Source organism: Ascaphus truei, unplaced genomic scaffold, assembly GCF_040206685.1.
Source record: "Ascaphus truei isolate aAscTru1 unplaced genomic scaffold, aAscTru1.hap1 HAP1_SCAFFOLD_393, whole genome shotgun sequence".
Lineage (NCBI taxonomy): Eukaryota > Metazoa > Chordata > Amphibia > Anura > Ascaphidae > Ascaphus > Ascaphus truei.
The window spans coordinates 186,189-207,745 of record NW_027456723.1 but is presented as its reverse complement, the minus strand read 5'-3'; the positions used below and the strand labels follow the sequence as shown (position 1 = coordinate 207,745).

Genomic DNA, 21,557 nt, shown 5'->3' with positions numbered 1-21,557 from the left:
CTAATATATGTACTGACCCAGGAGAAATGAGCTAGCAGGATGCAGCCCTAATGAGGATATGCCTATCCTGATTAAATGGAACAAAGAAAAAAGGCACAATCCTGTGTAGCAATAAAAAACAGGAAAATGTATTAATTAAGCAAGGAAGGCTAGGTGACTGAACAGATTAAAACAAACACAATGATGCCAATAGACACAATAAACACAATATATGGCAATAAAAAACAAGAGTACTCTTGAAAATAAAAAAGAAGGGAAATGTGACCAAAAAATGTCCAATAGCGCAAATGTAGGAGGCAGTGAGATGTGAGAGGAATTGTCACTCGATAGGTAGCTAATGGCGGAGCAACAAATGGGGAGAAGAAATTGACCGTCAGATGATAGATTGCAGATACAAACATGGAAAAATCAGGCTGATAATGACCTCTATAGATGGAGATGGGGGGTATGCAAATAGCATAGGCAAGGGATTAAGGAATGATCTCATCAAAGGATGTAACCGCGATGACCACAGGGGTCTCCGCGTCCCTCCGTCAGCACACCAACGAAGAGAGAGAGAGAGAGAGACCCACAGAGAGAGAGAGACACACACAGAGAGAGAGAGAGAGAGAGAGAGACAGACCGACCCGTCCAGCAGGAGCAGACACATGACAACTCTCAAAGGTAAGTGAAAAAACTTGTATTCAAAAATAAACATAGCACAAACATGACCAACGTTTCGGTCCTCGCGGGAACTTCCTCAGGGTGGTGCTTGAGACTAATGGCCAGTGGATCCCTTAATTATAATAAAAAATAAGTAGCTGATTGGACGTACATCAAGTCCCATGATCAGACCCAAAGTCGCTGATGTCGCACTATGCCCGTCATCAGCACAGCTGCATGATCCACAGGGATCACAGTTGTGAATGCAGTACCATCAGTCCGCCACTGCGAGGGAAGAAAGCGTCCTCCGTAACCATGGTGCCGTGCTGCTATAGAGACCGTGACGCCGTGGTCCATCGAAGAGGGCTCAACGGCTTAGCTATACACAAATGCGCGGCCCAGTAACCACATAAGTAGGCAGCGCAGCATCTCACACAGTGGGGAGATACGCGATCGATCCCTCACATCCTGGCAATCATGATGGTGGATATAGTATCTAACTGCACATCCGTGGGAACACTCATATAGAGATAAGGTGCAGTAATAACCGGGGCATCAGTGGGATCTTCATGGGTACTATAAAATGACAGAAAGTGAGAAACAAACGTGAAAAATAGGATAAGGAGAAATATAAGCAGAGCAGAATTCCTTATCGCTGAAGGCATTAATAAAAAGAACATTATTACAACACTATATGATCATCAGGCCACTGGATATACAAAATGGCTACAAGGACCCTGAGTTAATCAAAACCAGGGGAAGGAAATTGCAACAATAAGCTATGAATACATAGCCTCGGGACTGATCAAATCAAGCGTGCAAAGACACTGGCATATACTCGCCAATGACAAAAATATTGGTGCGCACTTCAACAAACCCCCATTGTTCTGTTATAGATGAGGACGAAATATTGGTGATTCCCTCTTGCAGTCAGACCCTATGATGAAATACGCTAATAGTACCACTTGGCTTACCAGGACTCCAGGAGTCTACAAATGTCCCTGGTGCACTAATTACCAGCATATGATCTTGGGCAAACATTATGCGCACACAGTGCAAGTGGCAAGGCAGTGGCAAGGCTATCAAGATAAAGGACTTCATGAATTGTGAGAGTCGCTTTGTGGTTTATTTTAATCAGGACCGTGGGAACTATATGCCGAAAATGTGATGTCATAGGCCTATTAAAGCCTATGTCATCTCATTTTTTAGCCAGACGCTGAGGAGGACGGACCTTCTGGAGGAAGAAGAGGACCAGGGCGTGGCGCACGAAGACAAGAAGACCCCAGAGAGGCTGAAAAAAGAAAGAAGAAGACACCCGTGACTAAATGGATTACAAATAGAAGAAAGAAGACACCGTTGGATTGTAAGGGTTTTTTATTTTATGGTTACCTGTGGATTGTTTGTTCGAGAGTATGCGGCTTTTGAGTGAGTATTTTGTTTATTATTGCTAGTTAGATTTTGTATGATGGTGGCTACTTTGAAGTAGATTTTTTTTACCAATGGTTTGGTTTTAGGAATTGAATAGTGATTTGTGTTATTGATTTGGATTGTAATTGATTTTTGATTTAGATTAATTGATTGATGGTAAATATGTTTATGTTTACTTGCTTAGTTTTTGTATCTTGTTGGTAATTGTTTATTTTATTATTAACATTGATTTGGCATAGTGTTACATGATTCACAGATTATTTGCATCATGTACACACTACAATGCAATTATTTGATTGACATTTGGTATATATGTATTTGTGAAGGTGCTGTTTTTCTGGGAGATGAGAGATAATTTATTTTGCAATGTGCTGCTGGTGTAATTTTCGAATGCAATGTGCTGGTTTGGAAATTGAGATTTCATGTTTTTATTTATGCATGTTTGTGTAATCCTTAACCATTTTTTTTAATGTGCCGATGTTTGCGCAGAGAGAGCAGTGGATCTCTCTCTGCTGCAAACACATCTCACCAGGGGACAGCCTACAGTATCATTGTACAGTGTACAGTACTGTATGTTAGGGGTTATAGGGGTTGTTGTTATACAGTGTATATATATATATATATATATATATATATATATATATATATGTATATATATATGTATATATATATATATATATATATTACAAAAACAGAAAACTACAATAAGCGCAATCACAATTAGACTAATATTGATATTTACCACATATATAGGAGGGTATACTACCTCACAATCTAACTTTCCCTGATTATGTCTGCAGCCAAAAGGTCTACCGCTCCACGGGCTGGTATAGAGGAATATCCAAACAAGAGTGACCTAGGCGCAAGTAAAAACAAGAAAAACAAACATAGGGTAATACGTTCAAACAATTTGTCTACTAAAGGGTACGATATGCACTTACAGCAGGTAGAATAAAATCAGGCCTTGTATCCACTCTGGGATCAGGAACAATGAATGATCTCTGATCTGACAAAGCCAAAAGGAGAAACGCGTAGGGCGTGGTTTTTGAAGCAGTGAGAGTGAACACAGGACATTGGGGAGACTAGCCAGCAATTTCTAGTTGTCTGGCAGTGATTTTTATCGGTGTACCTGCTCGGTACAAGTCTTTAATCAGTTGGTATAGGACGCAGACATACAGAGTGACCGGGAGATTTGGAGACGTAATCTCGCGAGAAGACGTGACGTCACCACGCAGCCGCGTGCAGGCGGACGGCCAGGGAGGAGAGGAGCAGTGAGTGAATGCGGGGAGATCCACAGACCAACAAGACGGATAGCGATCAAGGGGTAAAACGCCCCACCATACCCCTGGAGTAGCGTGAGTACTACCAGCACATTAGGTGCGGTCATAGAGACACAAGGCCCTTAACTACGGGTTTTTGCAACAACTGTAATAGTACCCTGCTCTCAGAGGCTCTGGACAACATTGGGAGTGACTAAACAAATTACTCCATACCCCTGGAAGTTTGACAATAACATTACATGTGGTTCTAAGGACATTGTGTAAGGAGTTTACTGGAGCTGTGTATAAGTCCACGGATACTTACCCCTGATGAGTGTGAGAAGCTCTAAATTCTCAAACGCTTTTACCCAAACTCACAAAGTGTGAGTATTTTACTTATTGTCTTTTTATTAATTTTACAATAAACTGTGTTACACTATGCATGTGTCCCACTTCTCTTCCTATATGTTATACTTCACACGAGGATACGGTTCCTGTAGATGAGTTGCTGCTGGCTGTTCCAGATCTTCATTCATTGTTCCTGATCCCAGAGTGGATACAAGGCCTGATTTTATTCTACCTGCTGTAAGTGCATATCGTACCCTTTAGTAGACAAATTGTTTGAACGTATTACCCTATGTTTGTTTTTCTTGTTTTTACTTGCGCCTAGGTCACTCTTGTTTGGATATATATATATATACATATACATATATATACTGCATTACAATTCATGAATTTATGCCATCTGGCGGACACGCGAAGCATTGCAGCCTAGTAAATCCTGAACCATTATCAATTAACACATCAACCGCGCGTCAGCCGGGCATGCGCCTTGCTGGGAAGGCAAAAGGAGCCCGGCATGCTCCGGGTGAACAGTGTGGCATTCCAGGAACATGCCAGGTACAAGCCGGTGATTAGTAAGAATAAAGTCTGCCGCAGCAGTGTATATATATATATATATTACACACTGTACAAATGAATGGGTGAAGGGTTTCTATTGGTGCAGGGGGGGTTAACCCCTTAATTACTTTGACGGTTATTAACTACTAAGATGATTAAGGGGTTAACTGGCATCTCAAAGTATTTGCAATGTATTCTTTGCCATTGGAGCCGTTTGATGACCAGACTGCCATCACATTGCCAGGCGGTAAGTAGAACTCTATTTTTTTACTTTATTGATGCTGTTTTATGTGTTTAATTATGGGCAAATAATCTATTATCCATATCTGTATAATAGTTTTTTTGCACATTACTGTACTGTATGTGTTGGGGGGGGGGGCTATATATTTATTTAAATGAATAGGACAGGTTTATTTTTTTTACAGACAGGGTTGGTTCCTTAGGTCTGCGGGTGACCTCTGGAGACCACCTGAGGACTCCCGGATGCCCACGGGTACAAGCCTGCGAACCCAAGGGGGACACCTGTGGGGAAGAACCGGGGGCCCCACGGACCCGTAGGGACCACCCGAGGGCCCCCAGACCCCCTTGGGAAACACCCGAGGACACCTGTGGGGCTGACCTGGGGCCCCCCAGATACCCGCAGGCCACCCGTGGAGACCCCATTTGGGGCACACGGTGACCTGCCGAGACCACCTGGAGGACTACGGCACCTAGCAGGGACCACTCGCAGGCCTCCAGACCCTGTGGGCACCCCCCTCTGGGCCACTGTGGGGCCTGCGGACACCCGTTAAGACCACCGAGGACTCCCGTGGGTCTGGGGTATTAACCGTGTATGTAAAAGAATACCCACCCTGGCTCGGGGACAATACCCTCACCCCCCACCCCCGCTGCCCACAATAATCATAACTATTTTTAATAAACAATACATAACTCACCCACCCCCTGTTCTCCCCCCCATAAATACATCATGTATTTATGGGGGGGGAGAACAGGGGGTGGGTGAGTTATGTATTGTTTATTAAATATAGTTATGATTATTGTGGGCAGCGGGGGTGGGGGGTGAGGGTATTGTCCCCGAGCCAGGGTGGGTAGGCCTCCCGGTGGGTAGTGGGTGAGAGTGGTTAGGCCTCACAGGGTGGGTAGTGGGGGAGGATGTTTAGGCCTCCCGAGTGGTTGGTGAGTGTTGGTTAACCCCTAATAACTATAGCGGTTAATTACCAGTAAGATGATTAAAGCACTAGGGGACATTACATTGGCTCTTTTTATTCTTGTTTATGTTTTGCAGCATCGGAAGTGGGGCATGGATGGTGATGAAGATTAGGATGGCCTTCATCGTGGCAGCCGGGCAAGGGTAAGAGCAATATGTATTTATTGTATTTATTGTGCTCTATGTATTTGAAATGGGCAAATGCACTATTATCTATATGTGGATATTAGTAATTTTTCCCATTACTAAACTGTATGTGTTAGGGGGCGGAGGGGGAGGGGTGTTTTTATTTAAAAGTATTTCTGTGTTTGGAAATTATTTTTTTAAGATCACAGAATTGGTACTACAGGCCTGCGGGGACACCTGCGGAGAACACCTCATAACGGGGCCTGTATCTCTGGAAGCAGGGGATCCCCGGACCTGAAACCAATGCGGTTCAGCTCCGGAGACCCCCTGCAAATCTACACTACGAATAAAATGTTATACAAAAACAAGTGGTACTAAAACAAGCGCTAGACCTAATAAATAATGGTGCAGTGCACAAAAAGCAGCCCGGTATTCTAATATGGAAATAATCTCAAATAATAACCAAAAACAACATGAGAATACAAATATAGAACTAAACCTGGCGCATATAAGTGATATATAATATGTAATGAACTGTGATAAACAATAAAATGAAATATCTAAAATCCATAAAGGTTATTGTGGTGAATGGGGTGGAATGAGTATTTTCTTCAATGATGAGAAATAGTAAATGGACTCAGTCCTTCAACACACGTTATAAAGCTCCTCCTCACAGCAGCTAACGTCCTGTAGATTGAGACATAAAACAGGGACACAACATTGTGCAGTATAATTTTAAGCAATGAAGCCATCTGATTAAATGCCCAAATGAATGCCCACTTACTAGAAGCAAGAAGGCAGCGTGCGATGGAGAGAAACTGTATCTTGGGTCTTCCAAATCCAAATGTTTTCAGGGTGCCATGAACCCCCCGTGATAACCCTGGTCCGAATGGATGTTGATGGAAAGACCCCCTTCTCAGGGAAAAAATGCTTTCTGGAAGTGTCTTAGAACTCCTATGATTAGGTCTCCATAGCGGGGAATAAGAGTGAGGAAAGGATTGCGCAATATTGTTGACACTTTAATGGCACATCCTAACTAAAACAAAAACATACTCACATTGAATCTGTGAGTTAAAAACAGTGTGGAAGTGCCCGAAAACATCAATACTCAGTCTCTGGTAGTCCTGACGGAACCATGTGCAACCCGCATTGTTCCGGCGTACCGTGAGGACATCACTAACTCCGTGCTGAATGAGTCACCGGATAGGCACCTCCTTAGGCTCCTCCCTATGCGTTTCGTGATGGGGAATGTCACTTCTTCAGGGATTTGTGGAGCCTTATCAATCCCATTAGATTAAATAGTCCTAAAGTAACCCTTTCAATTCAGGTATAACGTTGGATATCTCAAGGGTGAATATATTGGCGCCGTGCTAACGGTGCCAATGGGGTTCAGACTATCACCCTTGGTAATGAACTATGTGCACATAAAATGTTATAAGACACACTAATGATTACACACAATGAATAAAATGAATAAAAAATTAAATGAAAAACGGAAACAGGAACTGATTCAACAGCAGGAAACCATGTTCAAAAATAAAATAAAATGAATTGCAATACCGTGGTAGTAGAACCTGGAGTCCTATAGGAAAGATGCCAAATCAAAATCAATGTTTAGTCCTTTAGGGGAGAGGGTTTTGAAAGTATAGATCCAGAAGGTCTCTTGTTGAGAGACCCTCTGTAATCTATCTCCCCCTCTATCACTGACTTTGGGGCAATCAATACCAATACAGGTGAGCCCATATGGCCATGTTATGATGGACCTTAAAATGGTTGAATACTCTATGTGTTTCCAAACCTTTTCGGATGTTATATACATGTTCTGCAAATCTTCTTTTAAGAGGTCTCCCGTTCTACCCACGTATTGCAATCCACAAGAGCATTCCAAAAGATAAACACAAAAACTGGAATTGCAATTGATAAATGTCTTGATGTTTGATGTTTTACCAGTCACATTAGATTTGAACTCTTTACATTTTAACCCGAAATTACAACCAATACATTTTTTACAGGTGTAATACCCCTTGAGGTCTCCAAGTAACATATTTTGGCGAGATCCCAATGTTTTCTTAGGGCAGCTTGGTGCTATTTGAGATTTAAAAATTTTTGTGCTTTTTTATATACAATTTGAGGTTTATTAGGCAGTATTGAGTTAAGGATAGGATCTCTTTGTAAAATCATCTAGTGTTTGTTAAACACCTTGGAAATATCCTGAGCCATTCCATTAAATTGCGTAATAAATGGGAGAAATACATTGTCATAAGCAAGTGGTGGCTTTTTAGTAGGATAAATTAATGCAGTCCTATCTGTATTATTCGCCATCTCAATAGCACTTTTGACAATTCTCTTATTATACTTCCTATCTATAAATTTAGAGCCTAATTCTGTAATCTGGTCTTTATATACTTCTGGTTGAGAACAATTTCTCCTTACTCTTAAAGCCTGACCTTTAGGAATATTTTTAATCCATTGTGAATGGTGATGACTAGATGCCAACACATAAGAGTTGGCATTGACTTCCTTATAATAAGTCTTAGTTTATACAGTATTGTTAACTGTATATAAGGTTAAGTCTAAGAAATAGATAGACTGATAGACTGAGAACTGGTATTGAACAGGAATTTGATGTTATAATCGTTCGTATTGAGGTGGATCTTAAAAGCTTCCAGATCATCCATAGTACCTCTCCAGACGCACAGCACATCGTCGATATAGCATTTCCAGAGCACCAGGATTGCACTAAATGGGTTGTGGTTCCAGATGTAATTTTCTTCCCACATACCCATAAATATGTTTGCATAACTTGGTGCAAACCTGGTGCCCATCGCGGTGCCGCACGTCTGGAGGTAAAAATAGCCATCATAGCTAAAATAATTATGGGTGAGAATATATTGAATCGCCTCTATAAGAAAAGTTCATACTGGGAGTTCCATACTAGCATCTTGATTCAATGCCCATGAAATGGCCTTTAAACCCATAGAGTGGTCTATAATGATATAGAGAGATACAACGTTGCATGTGACCCAAACTAAACTTTCATTCCATTCAAGATCCAGAATAGTCTGTAGCACATGCGACGTATCTTTCAGGTGGGATGGTATTTGTACCACATATTTTTGTAGTAGGTGGTCCACAAATTGGGATAAATTTGATGTCAGGGACCCAATTCCCGAGATAATAGGTCTTCCCGGAGGTCTCAAAGGATTTTTATGTATTTTGGGGATAAAGTAAAAGAGTGGTAACTTGGGTATTTTTACAATCAAAAAGTCCAACTCTTTTTTACTAATAACCTCATCATCATATCCTTTCTCCAGCCATTTGGACAAATAAATCCCATATTCAACAGTGGGATTACAATCTAACGTATCGTATGTGATCCTATTGTATTGTATTGTATTGTATGTCTTTATTTATATAGCGCCATTAGTGTACATAGCGCTTCACAGTAGTAATATATGTGGTAATCAAATAAATAACAGATAATATAAATAACAGATCATGGGAATAAGTGCTTTAGACATAAAAGTAACATTTTGGAAGAGGAGTCCCTGCCCCGAGGAGCTTACAGTCTAATTGGTAGGTAGGGAGAACGTACAGAGACAGTAGGAGGGAGTTCTGGTAAGTGCGTCTGCAGGGGGCCAAGCATTATGTATCGTGTTTAGAATATCCACAGTGCTATTCATATGCTTCTTTAAGCAAGTGTGTCTTAAGGTGGTTCTTAAAGGTGGATAGAGAGGGTGCTAGTCGGGTACTGAGGGGAAGGGCATTCCAGAGGTGTGGGGCAGTCAGTGAAAAAGGTTTAAGGCGGGAGAGGGCTTTAGATACAAAGGGGGTAGAAAGAAGACATCCTTGAGAAGAACGCAAGAGTCTGGATGGTGCATACCGAGAAATTAGGGATGAGATGTAAGGAGGGGCAGAAGAATGTAAAGCTTTAAAAGTGAGGAGAAGAATGGAGTGTGAGATGCGGGATTTGATCGGAAGCCAGGAGAGGGATTTCATGAGGGGAGATGCTGAGACAGATCTAGGAAAGAGTAGAGTGATTCTGGCAGCAGCATTTAGGATAGATTGTAGGGGAGACAGGTGAGAGGCAGGAAGGCCGGACAGCAGGAGGTTACAGTAATCAAGACGGGAGAGAATGAGGGCCTGAGTCAGAGTTTTAGCAGTCGAACAACAGAGGAAAGGGCGTATCTTAGTTATATTGCGGAGGAAAAAGCGACAAGTTTTAGAAATTGTTTTGAATGTGAGGGGCGAATGTGAGAGAGGAGTCGAACGTGACCCCTAGGCAGCGTGCTTGGGCTACTGGGTGAATGATTGTAGTTCCAACAGTAATGTGGAAGGAGGTAGTAGGGCCAGGTTTGGGAGGAAGTATGAGGAGCTCTGTTTTAGCCATGTTGAGTTTAAGGCAACGGAGGGCCATCCAGGATGATATAGCAGAGAGACATTCAGAAACTTTGGTTTGTACAGCAAGTGTAAGGTCAGGTGTTGAAAAGTATATTTGTGTGTCGTCGGCATAGAGGTGATAATTAAACCCAAAAGATGTTATTAGGTCACCTAGAGAGAGTGTGTACAGAGAAAAGAGAAGAGGTCACAGGACAGAGCCCTGGGGTACCGCCACAGAGAGATCAATAGAGGAGGAGGAGGTGTTAGCAGAAGAGACACTAAAAGTACGATGGGAGAGGTAGGATGAGATCCAGGATAGAGCTTTGTTCCGAATACCTAGAGTATGGAGAATGTGGAGGAGTAGAGGGTGGTCCATGGTGTCAAATGCTGCAGAGAGGTCGAGTAATATGAGCAGAGTGTAATGACCTCTGTCTTTGGCAGCATGGAGGTCGTCAGTTATTTTGGTGAGGGCTGTTTCGGTGGAGTGAGCAGTGCGGAAGCCAGATTGTAGAGGGTCTAGGAGAGAATAGGTGTTGAGAAAATGGAGCAAGCGATAGAATACAAGACGTTCAAGTAGTTTAGAGGCAAAAGGCAGGAGGGAGACAGGTCGATAGTTAGAAAGACAGGTAGGGTCAAGCTTGCTGTTTTTGAGTAATGGTATGACTGTTGCATGTTTGAAGGAGAATGGAAAGGTTCCAGAGCAGAGGGAAGAGTTAAAAATGTGTGTAAGCGTAGGGATTATAGTAGGAGCTAGAGGTTTTAGGAGATGGGAGGGAATGGGGTCAAGAGGGCAAGTGGTAGAGGGAGAAGAGGAGATCAACAGCGACACATCCTCCTCTGAGACAGTGGAAAAAGACTCAAGGAAGGCAGGAGGAGAGTTAGGAAGAGGTGTAGGATGGGGGGAAGAAACAGAGGGGATGTTCTGCCGTATGGATTCCACCTTTTCCTTAAAATAGTCAGCAAAGTCCTGAGCGGAGATGGAGGAAGGAGAGGCAGCTGAGGGTGGTTTGAGTAGAGTATCAAAGACAGAGAACAGTCGGCGTGGGTTAGACTTGTGCATGTTGATTAGTGCAGAAAAGTAGGCTTGTTTAGCTTGCGAGAGGGCAGAGTTGAAACAGGATAGCATAAATTTGTAGTGAAGGAAGTCTGCGAGAGTGTGAGACTTCCTCCAGAGGCGTTCAGAGGAACGAGTGGAGGAACGCAGCATGCGCGTGTGGGAATTTAGCCAGGGTCTAGGGTTAGAAGGGCGAGGGCGGCAGAGAGAAAGTGGGGCATGTAGATCAAGAGACGAGGACAAGACAGAGTTGTACTTTCTGACCAGGTTGTCAGGGTCTGTAGCAGAGCTGTGAGAGGAGAGGGAGGAGTGTAAAGTGGACTCAAAGTCAGGTAAGTGAATAGAGCGCAGGTTTCTGCAGAACCGGGGTGTAGATGGAGGTGGAGAAGGGGAGAAGCGAGATAAAGAGAATGAGATGAGATGATGGTCGGAGAGAGGAAAAGGGGAAATGGAGAAATCAGAGAGAGAGAAGTTTTTAGTGAAAACCAGGTCTAAGTAGTGGCCATCCTTGTGGGTGCTGGCTGCAGTCCACTGTTGAAGGCCAAAGAAGAGGTAAGAGAAAGAAAGCGGGAAGCCCAAGAGAGAGAGGGGTCATCAATGTGGCAATTGAAGTCCCCAAGGAGAAGAACAGGGGAGTCTGAGGAGAGAAAGAAAGAGAGCCAGGATTCAAAGTGAGAGAGAAAGGCAGAAGGGGGATGAGTAGAGGTAGGTGGGTGATAGATGACCGCCACATGAACAGGGAGAGGAGAGAAGATCTGGACAGTGTGAGCCTCAAAGGAGGGAAAAGCAAGAGAGGGGGGAATAGGAAGGGTTCGGTAACGGCAGACAGAGGAGAGCAGGAGCCCCACGCCTCCACCCCTGCCATCAGGGCGCGGAGTGTGGGAGAAGGAAAGGCCACCATAGGAGAGGGCAGCTTCCAGAGCAGAGTCAGACTGAGTGAGCCAGGTCTCAGTTATAGCAAAGAGAAGCAGTGAGTGAGAGAGAAAGAAGTCATGTACAGAGAGGAAATTGTTAGAGAGGGAGCGAGCATTCCAAAGGGCACAGGAGAAAGGGAGAGAGGAGGGAGGGTGGCAGGGGATGGGTATGAGGTTGGAGGGGTTAACACCAGAAGGAGTAGAAGTTGCATGTGGGAGGCGAGGACGAGAGCATACAGAAATAAGGCAGGGACCAGGATTGGGAGAGATATCCCCAGAAGCAAGGAGGAGAAGCATGGATAGAAAGAGGATGTGTGAGGAGGATTTGTAGGGGTGTTTTTTAGTGCAGGGGATATAGCTGTGTGGTGTCAGAGGACGCAGGTAAGAAAGGAGTTCATGTGAACTGAGAAGTGGTGAAGAAAGGAGAGATGGAGATATATGAATAGAGTTTGAGACATACTGAGGCTGGTAAAAAGAAGTGCATAATTTGAGAAGAAGTGAAGTCACAGCAAATATAAATGGTAAACGCAGCATCACAGCACTAATGATGCAGTCTGGTATTGATGATATCCTCCTTTCCAGCGTAGTTCAAATGCAGGAATCAGGGCCAGATGGGGTGTCCACTTCTTTCTCACTTCTTTTGAACTTCCTTTTAAACTTCAGTTGTTCAATAGTCATGCCACTTATAATGGGCTACTTGGATATGGGCTGCAAAGTATTGTCAAGTATTCTTCGTGACTCTTCTTGGTAATAGCTTTTTCCCATAACTACTATCCCACCTCACTTGTCTGCAGACTTTATCACTATCTGGTTGTTACCTGCAAGTGATTTGACCGCCTCTTTTTCAATTTTGGTCAAATTTTGTTTCTTACATTTAAAGTCATGGCTTAAGGTCTCTAAATCTCCAATAACCATTTCTGCAAATGTATCTATAAAGTTACCTTTGCATGCCCTAGGGTAAAAAATGGAGGGATTCTTAAAAGAAGTGAGGGGAGTTTTTCCTCCTGTATAAACAGGTGGATTACTCATACTTGCAGCTCTGGTAACGGCATCCTTAACAAAATATTTTTTAAGGGTCAGTTTTCTAACATATTTATGAACATCAATATATAATTTAAACATGTTAGGACCTTGAACTTGAGTGAAAGTGAGCCCTTTTTCTAGAACTCTATTTTCAACTTCCGTTAACTGGTAACTACTAATATTAAAGATATTTTGCTTCTTTACCAGCTTCTCTCTGCATTTGATCTTTTTCTTTTTTCTTGTTCCTCCTCTCTTCCCTCGGAGACGTCTGCTCTTGACCTTTTTCTCTCTGTCTGTCTGGGTTCTTGCCACTCCCTTCTGTTTTCCTGAAAGGGTTTGTGGCCCCTACACTGCTCTAAAAAAGGAGGAGTAGATCTCTTGTTATATTCCATACCCCTTTCATCTCTTTCATTCGGTCTCTATATAGGTGATCTCTCCCTATAATTTCTAAAGACTTGATCCCCCTCAGAATCTTGTTGTTTAAAAGATTCATATCTCATTTTATCATTTCCAGAATTCTTATATTCTTTTTTGCTTTCGTTTTTATTACTATCATTTTTATATTCTGAGCTTGATGTTTCAATGTTTTACTTTTTTGTATTGGTTGATCAGTATTTTTCTGGGACAATTTACTAGTTTTTTGTTGTTGTAGTGACTACATTAATCTCACCTTCAATTATTTCATTTGTTACAGTCACCTGATCTTTTTTCCAATTACGCTGCTTGTTTTCTACATAATCTTTCTTATCGCGAGCAAATTTCCTTTGTTTACTCAATTTGGTTTCCTTATCTAATTTTTATATTCTTAAAATCACCTTATCTTCTAACTTTTTATATTCTTTTAATTCCATAAAAGGTTCCAGATTTTCCTTAATTTTATTAATCTCACCATCAATTATTTCCAAGGTGACAGCCCTTTGTTTAATCAACAATTGTATGAGATTAACAGAACACTGATCTAGATTAAAATTCCATTCTTCCATAAAACTCTCTTTATCCTGATCTATAGAGGGAACCTTTAGAACATGTAATCCACAAGGTATTCTCTTGCATTCTAAATATTTTTTCAGAGCATAAGAATCCCATGTTTGTTTAACTTCTTGGTTCAGCAATTTCTCTAGTTTAGAAAACTGAGTCTCTAAAGTCTCTATTTCTAAATCCATGCAATCTGGGGTTTCATCAAAAACCCCTTCAAAATGAAGACCTCTAAGTGCTCTATTAGTGAATAGTGTCATAGTAAAAAATGTCAGCAGCTATTAGTGTGAGATAAACTATATACAAAAACAAGTGGTACTAAAACAAGCGCTAGACCTAATAAATAATGGTGCAGTGCACAAAAAGCAGCCCGGTATTCTAATATGGAAATTATCTCAAATAATAACCAAAAACAACATGAGAATACAAATATAGAACTATACCTGGCGCATATAAGTGATATACAATATATAATGAACTGTGATAAACAATAAAATGAAATATCTAAAATCCATAAAGGATATTGTGGTGAATGGGGTGGATAGTCTGAACCCCATTGGCACCGTTAGCGCGGCACCAGTATTTTCACCCTTGAGATATCCATCCTTATACCTTATACCAGCACGGAGTTAGTGACGTCCTCACGGTACGCCGAAACAACGCGGGTTGCACACGGTGCCGTCAGGACTACCCGAGACAGAGTATTGATGTTTAGCCGGGTCGGGCACTTCCACACTGTTTTCAACTCACAGATTCAATGTGAGTATGTTTTTGTTTTAGTTAGGATGTGCCATTAAAGTGTCAACGATATTGCGCAATCCTTTCTCTCTCTTATTCCCCGCTATGGAGACCTAATCATAGGAGTACTAAGACACTTCCAGAAAGCATTTTTTCCCTGAGGAGGGCCTTTCCATCAACATCCATTCGGACCAGGGTTATCACGGGGGGTTCATGGCACCCTGAAAACATTCGGATTTGGAAGACCCAAGATACAGTTTCTCTCCACCGCACGCTGCCTTCTTGCTTCTAGTAAGTGGGCATTCATTTGGGCATTTAATCAGACGGCTTCATTGCTTAAAACTATACTGCGCAATGTTGTGTCCAGGAGCTTTATAACGTGTGTTGAAGGACTGAGTCCATTTACTATTTCTCATCATTGAAGAAAAGACTCTTTCCACCCCATTCACCACAATATCCTTTATGGATTTTAGATATTTCATTTTATTGTTTATCATAGTTAATTATATATTGTATATCACTTATATGCGCCAGGTATAGTTCTATATTTGTATTCTCATGAATAAAATGTTATTAAAAATATTTTTATTTGGGCAGAGGTTTGCGCCAAGAGAGTGGCAGATCTTTCTCTGCTGCAGGCTCATCTCGGCAGGGGAGCCCTTCTCGCCAGGCAGACTATTTAGCCACCGGCAACTAGCCATGTTTTGAAATGTTGCTCTCGCAGGGATGCGGCCATTCTTGTATACTGCGAGGGCAACACGCACAAAACATGGCGAGTTGAAACCCCTGACGAAAGCACTTTTTGCCCCTTACTGCATGACCCCCTAAGTCTATAACCCTGAGCCTAGTGGGATCCTTTGAATGGGTCATAGAGAAATGTCATGGAACACTGTGTCAGAACACCCTTTGTAATTGCACGGGGGTGTTCGAGAAATCTGACATTGAGCAGTCGGTTAGTGCATACAATATATTGTATATTACAGGGAGAGGATAATGCATCGTGAGGCAATTTATAGTGCTATTTATACAATGTGTTGATCTGTTTGTCTGGGAAGTAAAAGAATTACCCAACACAATATGCCTACACATGAGGCATCTAGTTCTGCCACACCTAAAATTGCCCTTGGGCAAGATGTAATTAGACATCAGAGTATTTGGTTGTCTCAATCTGCTTGGTATGTTTTTTCCTATACGGAGAACAACCAGAGTTGTTTTGGTCAATGACTTTTAAGGTGTGAATCACAAGATACCACATTCCAATGTTTGTTCAATATATGAACCACTTTATTGGATTGGCTACTATACCTTGTAATAAATGAAGCATTATTTGCTGAAACATTGTTAGTTGAATGAGAATCATTGTGGATAGTATTAGTATCCATAACATTTTTCTTTTTATATTTCTCTGTTTGTTCTATAGATCTAACCTTGTTATATGATTTTAAAAATAAATCTAGATTATAGCCTTTTTGGACAAAATTGCTCACAAATAATTTAGACTGCATCTAAGCCTGTTAAACTGGTTAAGAGAAGTATTCTGTAGCCACTTTGCATGATGGCTATTTGCTGCATGGATGTATCCATTGACTGCCACATCCTTAAAATGGACCTTAGTTTGATTGACATAGTTCTCATCAATTGTGAGCAATTAGTCCAAAAACACAATTTTGTCTGAGCTGATCTGATGTGTAAATGTAAGTCTCATGTCATTATCATTAAACTCGGTTAGAATCTTTTCGAGGACATCTCCATCTGCATCAACAGATGATCCACCAAAGGCTCTGTAGATCATCTATGTAGCGGCCAATGCATACCAGGCCCGCCCCCAGCCGCGTATTGGTTCAAAGATGTTTCTCCTCCCAAAACCCCATAAAGAGGTTAGCATAGCTGGGAGCAAACCTGGCACCCATGGCCATACACAAGTCTGGAGATAGAAGAAATCCTCGAACAGAAAATAGTTATTTTTCAAGATGAAATTGATGTGATACTAGGTTCTCTCAAAATTTGAACGGTCTAAGTGAAACACATATAGAAGTAGAGTGTATCTAAGTATATTCATACATACTTTTTACTAGTATTTGTTATGTTATTTTCATTAGTATTGTACTCATTATCACATTCTCATTATTTGTTGTCAATTTCTGGGTCATTCCTGCTTATTTTTATATATATATATATATATATATATATATATATATATATATATATATATATATTGTACAGAAGAAGAAAGCGCACAACCCATAGTGTAAAAACGTACAAATAGTTTAATAAACATATATTGAAAGGGAAACAAGCTCACTCACAAACATAAAAAGTAATAAGGCATGTATGGATATAATATCACCACCACGGGAACAGCACGGCAAGATCTCCTGCAGCGTCAGATGGAACAAACGCCGCCCGCTCGACTCCCAAGGTCACAGACCTCATGGATGGTGTAGAAACTTGAAATCTTTGGAGTCCTGGGTTGTCAGTCTCTCCACACCAGACCGGCTATCAACCGCGCTAATTCTGGGGCTGTGTGCAGCAGGGCTGAAAGCTTGCCACTGCTTCCGACCCTTGTTGATGACGTAGTGTCAGCGCTGCTTCCTAACGCGTTTCGTCAGACACACTGACTTTTTCAAAGGATCTATTGGATAAATGATATATATATTGTCCATACATATTTTATACGTTCTAATTACTATTATCCTATGTTCTGGTAGTATGTTCACAATATGGTACAATTATATATATTTTGAATGGGTTCCTAATTAATTGGGTATAAATCTTTATATAAAATTATTATCAATTTATATATTACGTATCTATTTTGGATCCGCAATTTAATTATATATTTTATGTGTTTGTGTGTTCATATATTTTATGATTCCATGTCTGTGCATTTCATACAGTTTGTCCGACACTGTCTGACCACTCGGCATCAAGCATGCTGCCTGTACAGGACAGGACTATCAGATGTATACTATTCATGGCAAGGTTGCTGTCACACTATTTTGGCTTTGTATACATGTTGCTAGGCAACAATGGCTATATAAACAGTGTGCCGATGCTGATTGCCCTTAGCCCTGATGAAGTCACATCACGTGTTGAAACGCGTCGTTATGTGGGACGTACTGACATCACCTGAGTGCGGTCGTGTATCCACGAGGAACCTACACATGCTAGCTCCTGCTATTACCTGGCAACTCCAGGCTGTTTGTCCCACATTGTGAAGCCGGGTGCCCTCCATCTTGGATTCGGCTTACATCTTCTGGTATCCTGTGGTCGAGTTTTGGAGTGCTTATAAGCTGATTGGGACATTGGCAGCGTGAGAACTATCCTTTATTATACAGCACATCTGACTAGGGACTTCTGCTCTACTGGTTCCCTAACCTGCTGTATACTTCTACTGGTTATGAAATAACGATAGAGATTATATCACTTAAATGCTCTTTTAATCTGTTCTCTTGTGAGTGCTTGTCCAAGAGAGTTTTTCTTTTTTTGTTTTATTAATTTCTTTCATACAGTATCACACTATGGAGTTTGCGCTCCTCTGTTTCTTTTTCTTCTCTCTCTCTCTCTCTCTCTCTCTCTCTCTCTCTCTCTCTCTCTCTCTCTCTCTCTCTCTCTCTCTCTCTCTCTCTCTCTCTCTCTCTCTCTCTCTCTCTCTCTCTCTCTCTCTCTCTCTCTCTCTCTCTATATATATATATATATATATATATATATACTGACAGATGTAGTAATGATTAATGCACATGCTCAAAATCCAGAATATCTCAGATTTTCGATTAGATTCAATGACAGTGATAACGCAGAATATCACAGAATATTCAACCATAATATGCCAGTGGTTGTATAATCCCTGATAAATCTATAATAATTCACAGTTAATAAATCATAATTTGAAAAGGAACATGTCATAAACGAACCTTCAGCATTGATCAGCTAATATAAATACAGTATTTGCAGGCTATAGATTTTGGGCTCTGGGGACCCGAACTAAAGTCCTAGTAGACCTCTGGTGGTCCAACGATACAGTTTGGGAACCCCAGAACTTTTAAATAAACCAGTAATGGAATAGCAGTTTTTAAATTAACATTTTAATTCTGAATTTGTATTTGAGAAGTCACTAAACTCCTTACTGTGTCTCCGGTTTATACAGGAGTTGCCAGTGTGGTTGTATCCTTTTTCCTCTGCATGTATTACAATGTGATTAATGCCTGGGCCTTCTGGTACTTCTTTCATTCATTCCAGGTGGGTAAAAAATAAATTATGTGTAATTATTTAAAATATTTTTTTAAACATGAATTTTTTTCAAATGTGTTTTTGGTTTCCAACAGTAACCAAATGATTTGGATTAATTTTACTATTTGAATAATTTTTGGCATTTTGTTATTTACCTCTTTGTGTTTGTGTAAAGTAATTGTAATGCCATCTCTAGTAAAAAAAAAAATGCGCAGTACAGAAAACATGGATTTCATAAGACAAATGCATTAATTCATACTTAATAGATCAGTTCCTCCCAAGCACCTCTGTGACGGTAAGGGGGTAACCAGGCTCAATAATAAAAGTTAAGCCCACATTGTTACCCCTGATCCATGTGTAAAGGTCCTTGAGTGTCAGCTCTTGGACCGGACAGTCGTATATGCATCACTGAGACTGTGTATAAATTATGCGACAATACAGTATTTTGGTGTTTTTGCCTTTCCAGGAGTGCTGGCCAGAGGAGCTTGCTAGGCTGTGAGTTTGAGGGTGAGTTTTACGGAGAAACTTCTTTCAGATTCTGGCTATGTAGAGGGGTTCCAGAGATAGGGGATACCCCAAAGATGTACCAAGGAACCAGGTAAGATTCTCGGGCACATTGAAGCACAGTGCTCCGGCAAAATCCTACCCTGGAAACATTCTTGCGACTCACCGCCAGGGTTACCTGCTTCTGCACAAACAGGAAAGGTAAAAAGTGCATTGGGATCAAGGTATCCCCAGAACGCTCCTGAGCTCCCTAGCATAAGGTGGGATGCCCAGTTCATGCCCAAGTCACCCTGAAACTGTTATAAGGGTTAATGGGATGCTCCAGCTGTGTCATAAAGCAGCAAGTTTTTTATTGTGTGTGTAACGTTAAAGTGAGGGTTTTACAGTGTGGCAGGGATGAGGCTAGTGAGAGTAGGGAACATATGTTCTTATTCCCTCCATGACACCAGACCAGGAGACTTAGATATGTTTAAACACAAGACACAGAAGCAAAGTGTATTTTATTAAAGGTTTTATTTAATAAATGTATATGCTTGTACCAATGTATATATGAGACTATGATTTCCAAGTCCGTGGTTCCGAGAGACCAGATGGCACCAAGCTTGGCACCACTGAGTCTGCTCAGGACCCGGAGTTAAAAGTCTCAGGGATGCCAAGGTGTTAGCACTGGAGGAGTAATGTAGTTATCTCTGAATACTCCCGTCCTGGGCTAACAAAGGACTATCCGGCGACCATTTGCCACAGACTCTGCAGAGTCTTCCCCAGACTCTGTGGAGCCTGGACAGTGGGTGGGCTCAATATGCTAAGAGGAAGAGGTGCCTGGTTGGCGCATGCCCCTTAGCAGAATCCAAACCGGTATCCAACGGGCTTCAGTATATCGGCAAATCCGTGTTAGGCTGGAAGGAGAATTCCCACGTGCTGATTGGCTGTATTGGTTTCTAAATGGGACTCCAAAACCTATAAGAAACCTTGCAGCAAATCAGGACCTCAGATTCCAAGCGCCAAACCTTCAGTGGCAAATTCAAGTTACGGAAAAGATGATCTGTGAGAAATAGACGTGAGCCAGCTTCAGAGATTTTTACTCAAGAAATTTTCTAAGTCCCGCTTTGCAGGGACATAGTGGTCGCGGCTGGTATTGCATGCCGAATTGCGTTCCAGGACTTTCGTGAGTACCTCCCGGTCATTGGAAAGGACTCCTACAGACATTGATTGTTAACATTTTGTTCCAAGGAAGATTTATTTAGTTAGCCCATTCCCAGTAAGTGTGTTTTCAGTGCAAATTAGGTTACCTTGTGTGTATGTCTAATCGTGGAATAAATTACAATTTATTTTACTGCTTCGTCTTGCTCAATCAAATGATCCCAGTATAAAAGGTGTTAATAAACCTGGTCTCCCCTGACAGGCTTTACATTAATTGGTAGCAGTGGTGGGATCGATTGAGCCTATGTTATAAAATCCTGTGGGGTCTTACAACATAGCGTTAAACTCAAAGATTGTGAGCACCCAAGACAAGCAAAAACATACACACGTTTCACAACATGCGGAAAACACAGGTTCTCTTGGCCACCCCGCTTTACGCCCTCAGGCGAACATGGACAAGCGATCAGGTTTGTACCGGTCATGGGACCGAGCAAGATTGTTGTCAGGTGTGAAGCTATGGATTGTCGATGAACGGTCGGTCAAAGACTTTACTGAGGAGGACTTGGAAGCTCATGAAGCATAGTTACATAGTAGATGAGGTTGAAAAAAGACGTAGGTCCATCAAGGTCAACCTAAAAAAAAAGCACACATTGCTTCACCCAATGGGGGGACACCTTTTTAACTGCAGTTGCAGTGATCACACTTCAGCCAGGGGCGCATGAGGTTATTCCAGCCCCGGTGGTGGTGGAAGGACATGGGGAGGGAGCGGGTGCCAGCATGGATTTTGTTGGGGAACCGGTTTGGGGGAGTGCGGCTGGGGTAGCCCCAGTGTGGAGAGGGGGCAATCCTGGACGAAAGGGTCCTGCTGCTTGCAGCCGCACAAGGGACAGCTGCCTGCACTTCCACCTTGTTAATGGAGAGCAAGCAACACCCTGAGTGGACCATACAGCTTTGGGAAGTTCGTGGATGGCACGGACAAAATTGATGGGTTTCTGCGGAACTTTGAACCCAATGTCGCAGATACTGGGTGCCAGAAT

The 21,557-nt window shown here is 41.9% G+C and overlaps 1 protein-coding gene across 2 annotated transcripts in view; it reads left to right on the top strand.

Annotated features, from left to right (window-relative positions):
• LOC142483921 (sodium- and chloride-dependent transporter XTRP3A-like) overlaps positions 1-21,557 on the top strand; it is a 192,894-nt gene that overhangs the window by 7,821 nt on the left and 163,516 nt on the right. For both annotated transcript variants that reach the window (XM_075583843.1, XM_075583842.1), the window contains exon 2: positions 18,794-18,885. In XM_075583843.1, coding sequence (XP_075439958.1) covers positions 18,794-18,885 — 92 coding nt within the window. The remainder of the gene's footprint in view (positions 1-18,793; positions 18,886-21,557) is intronic.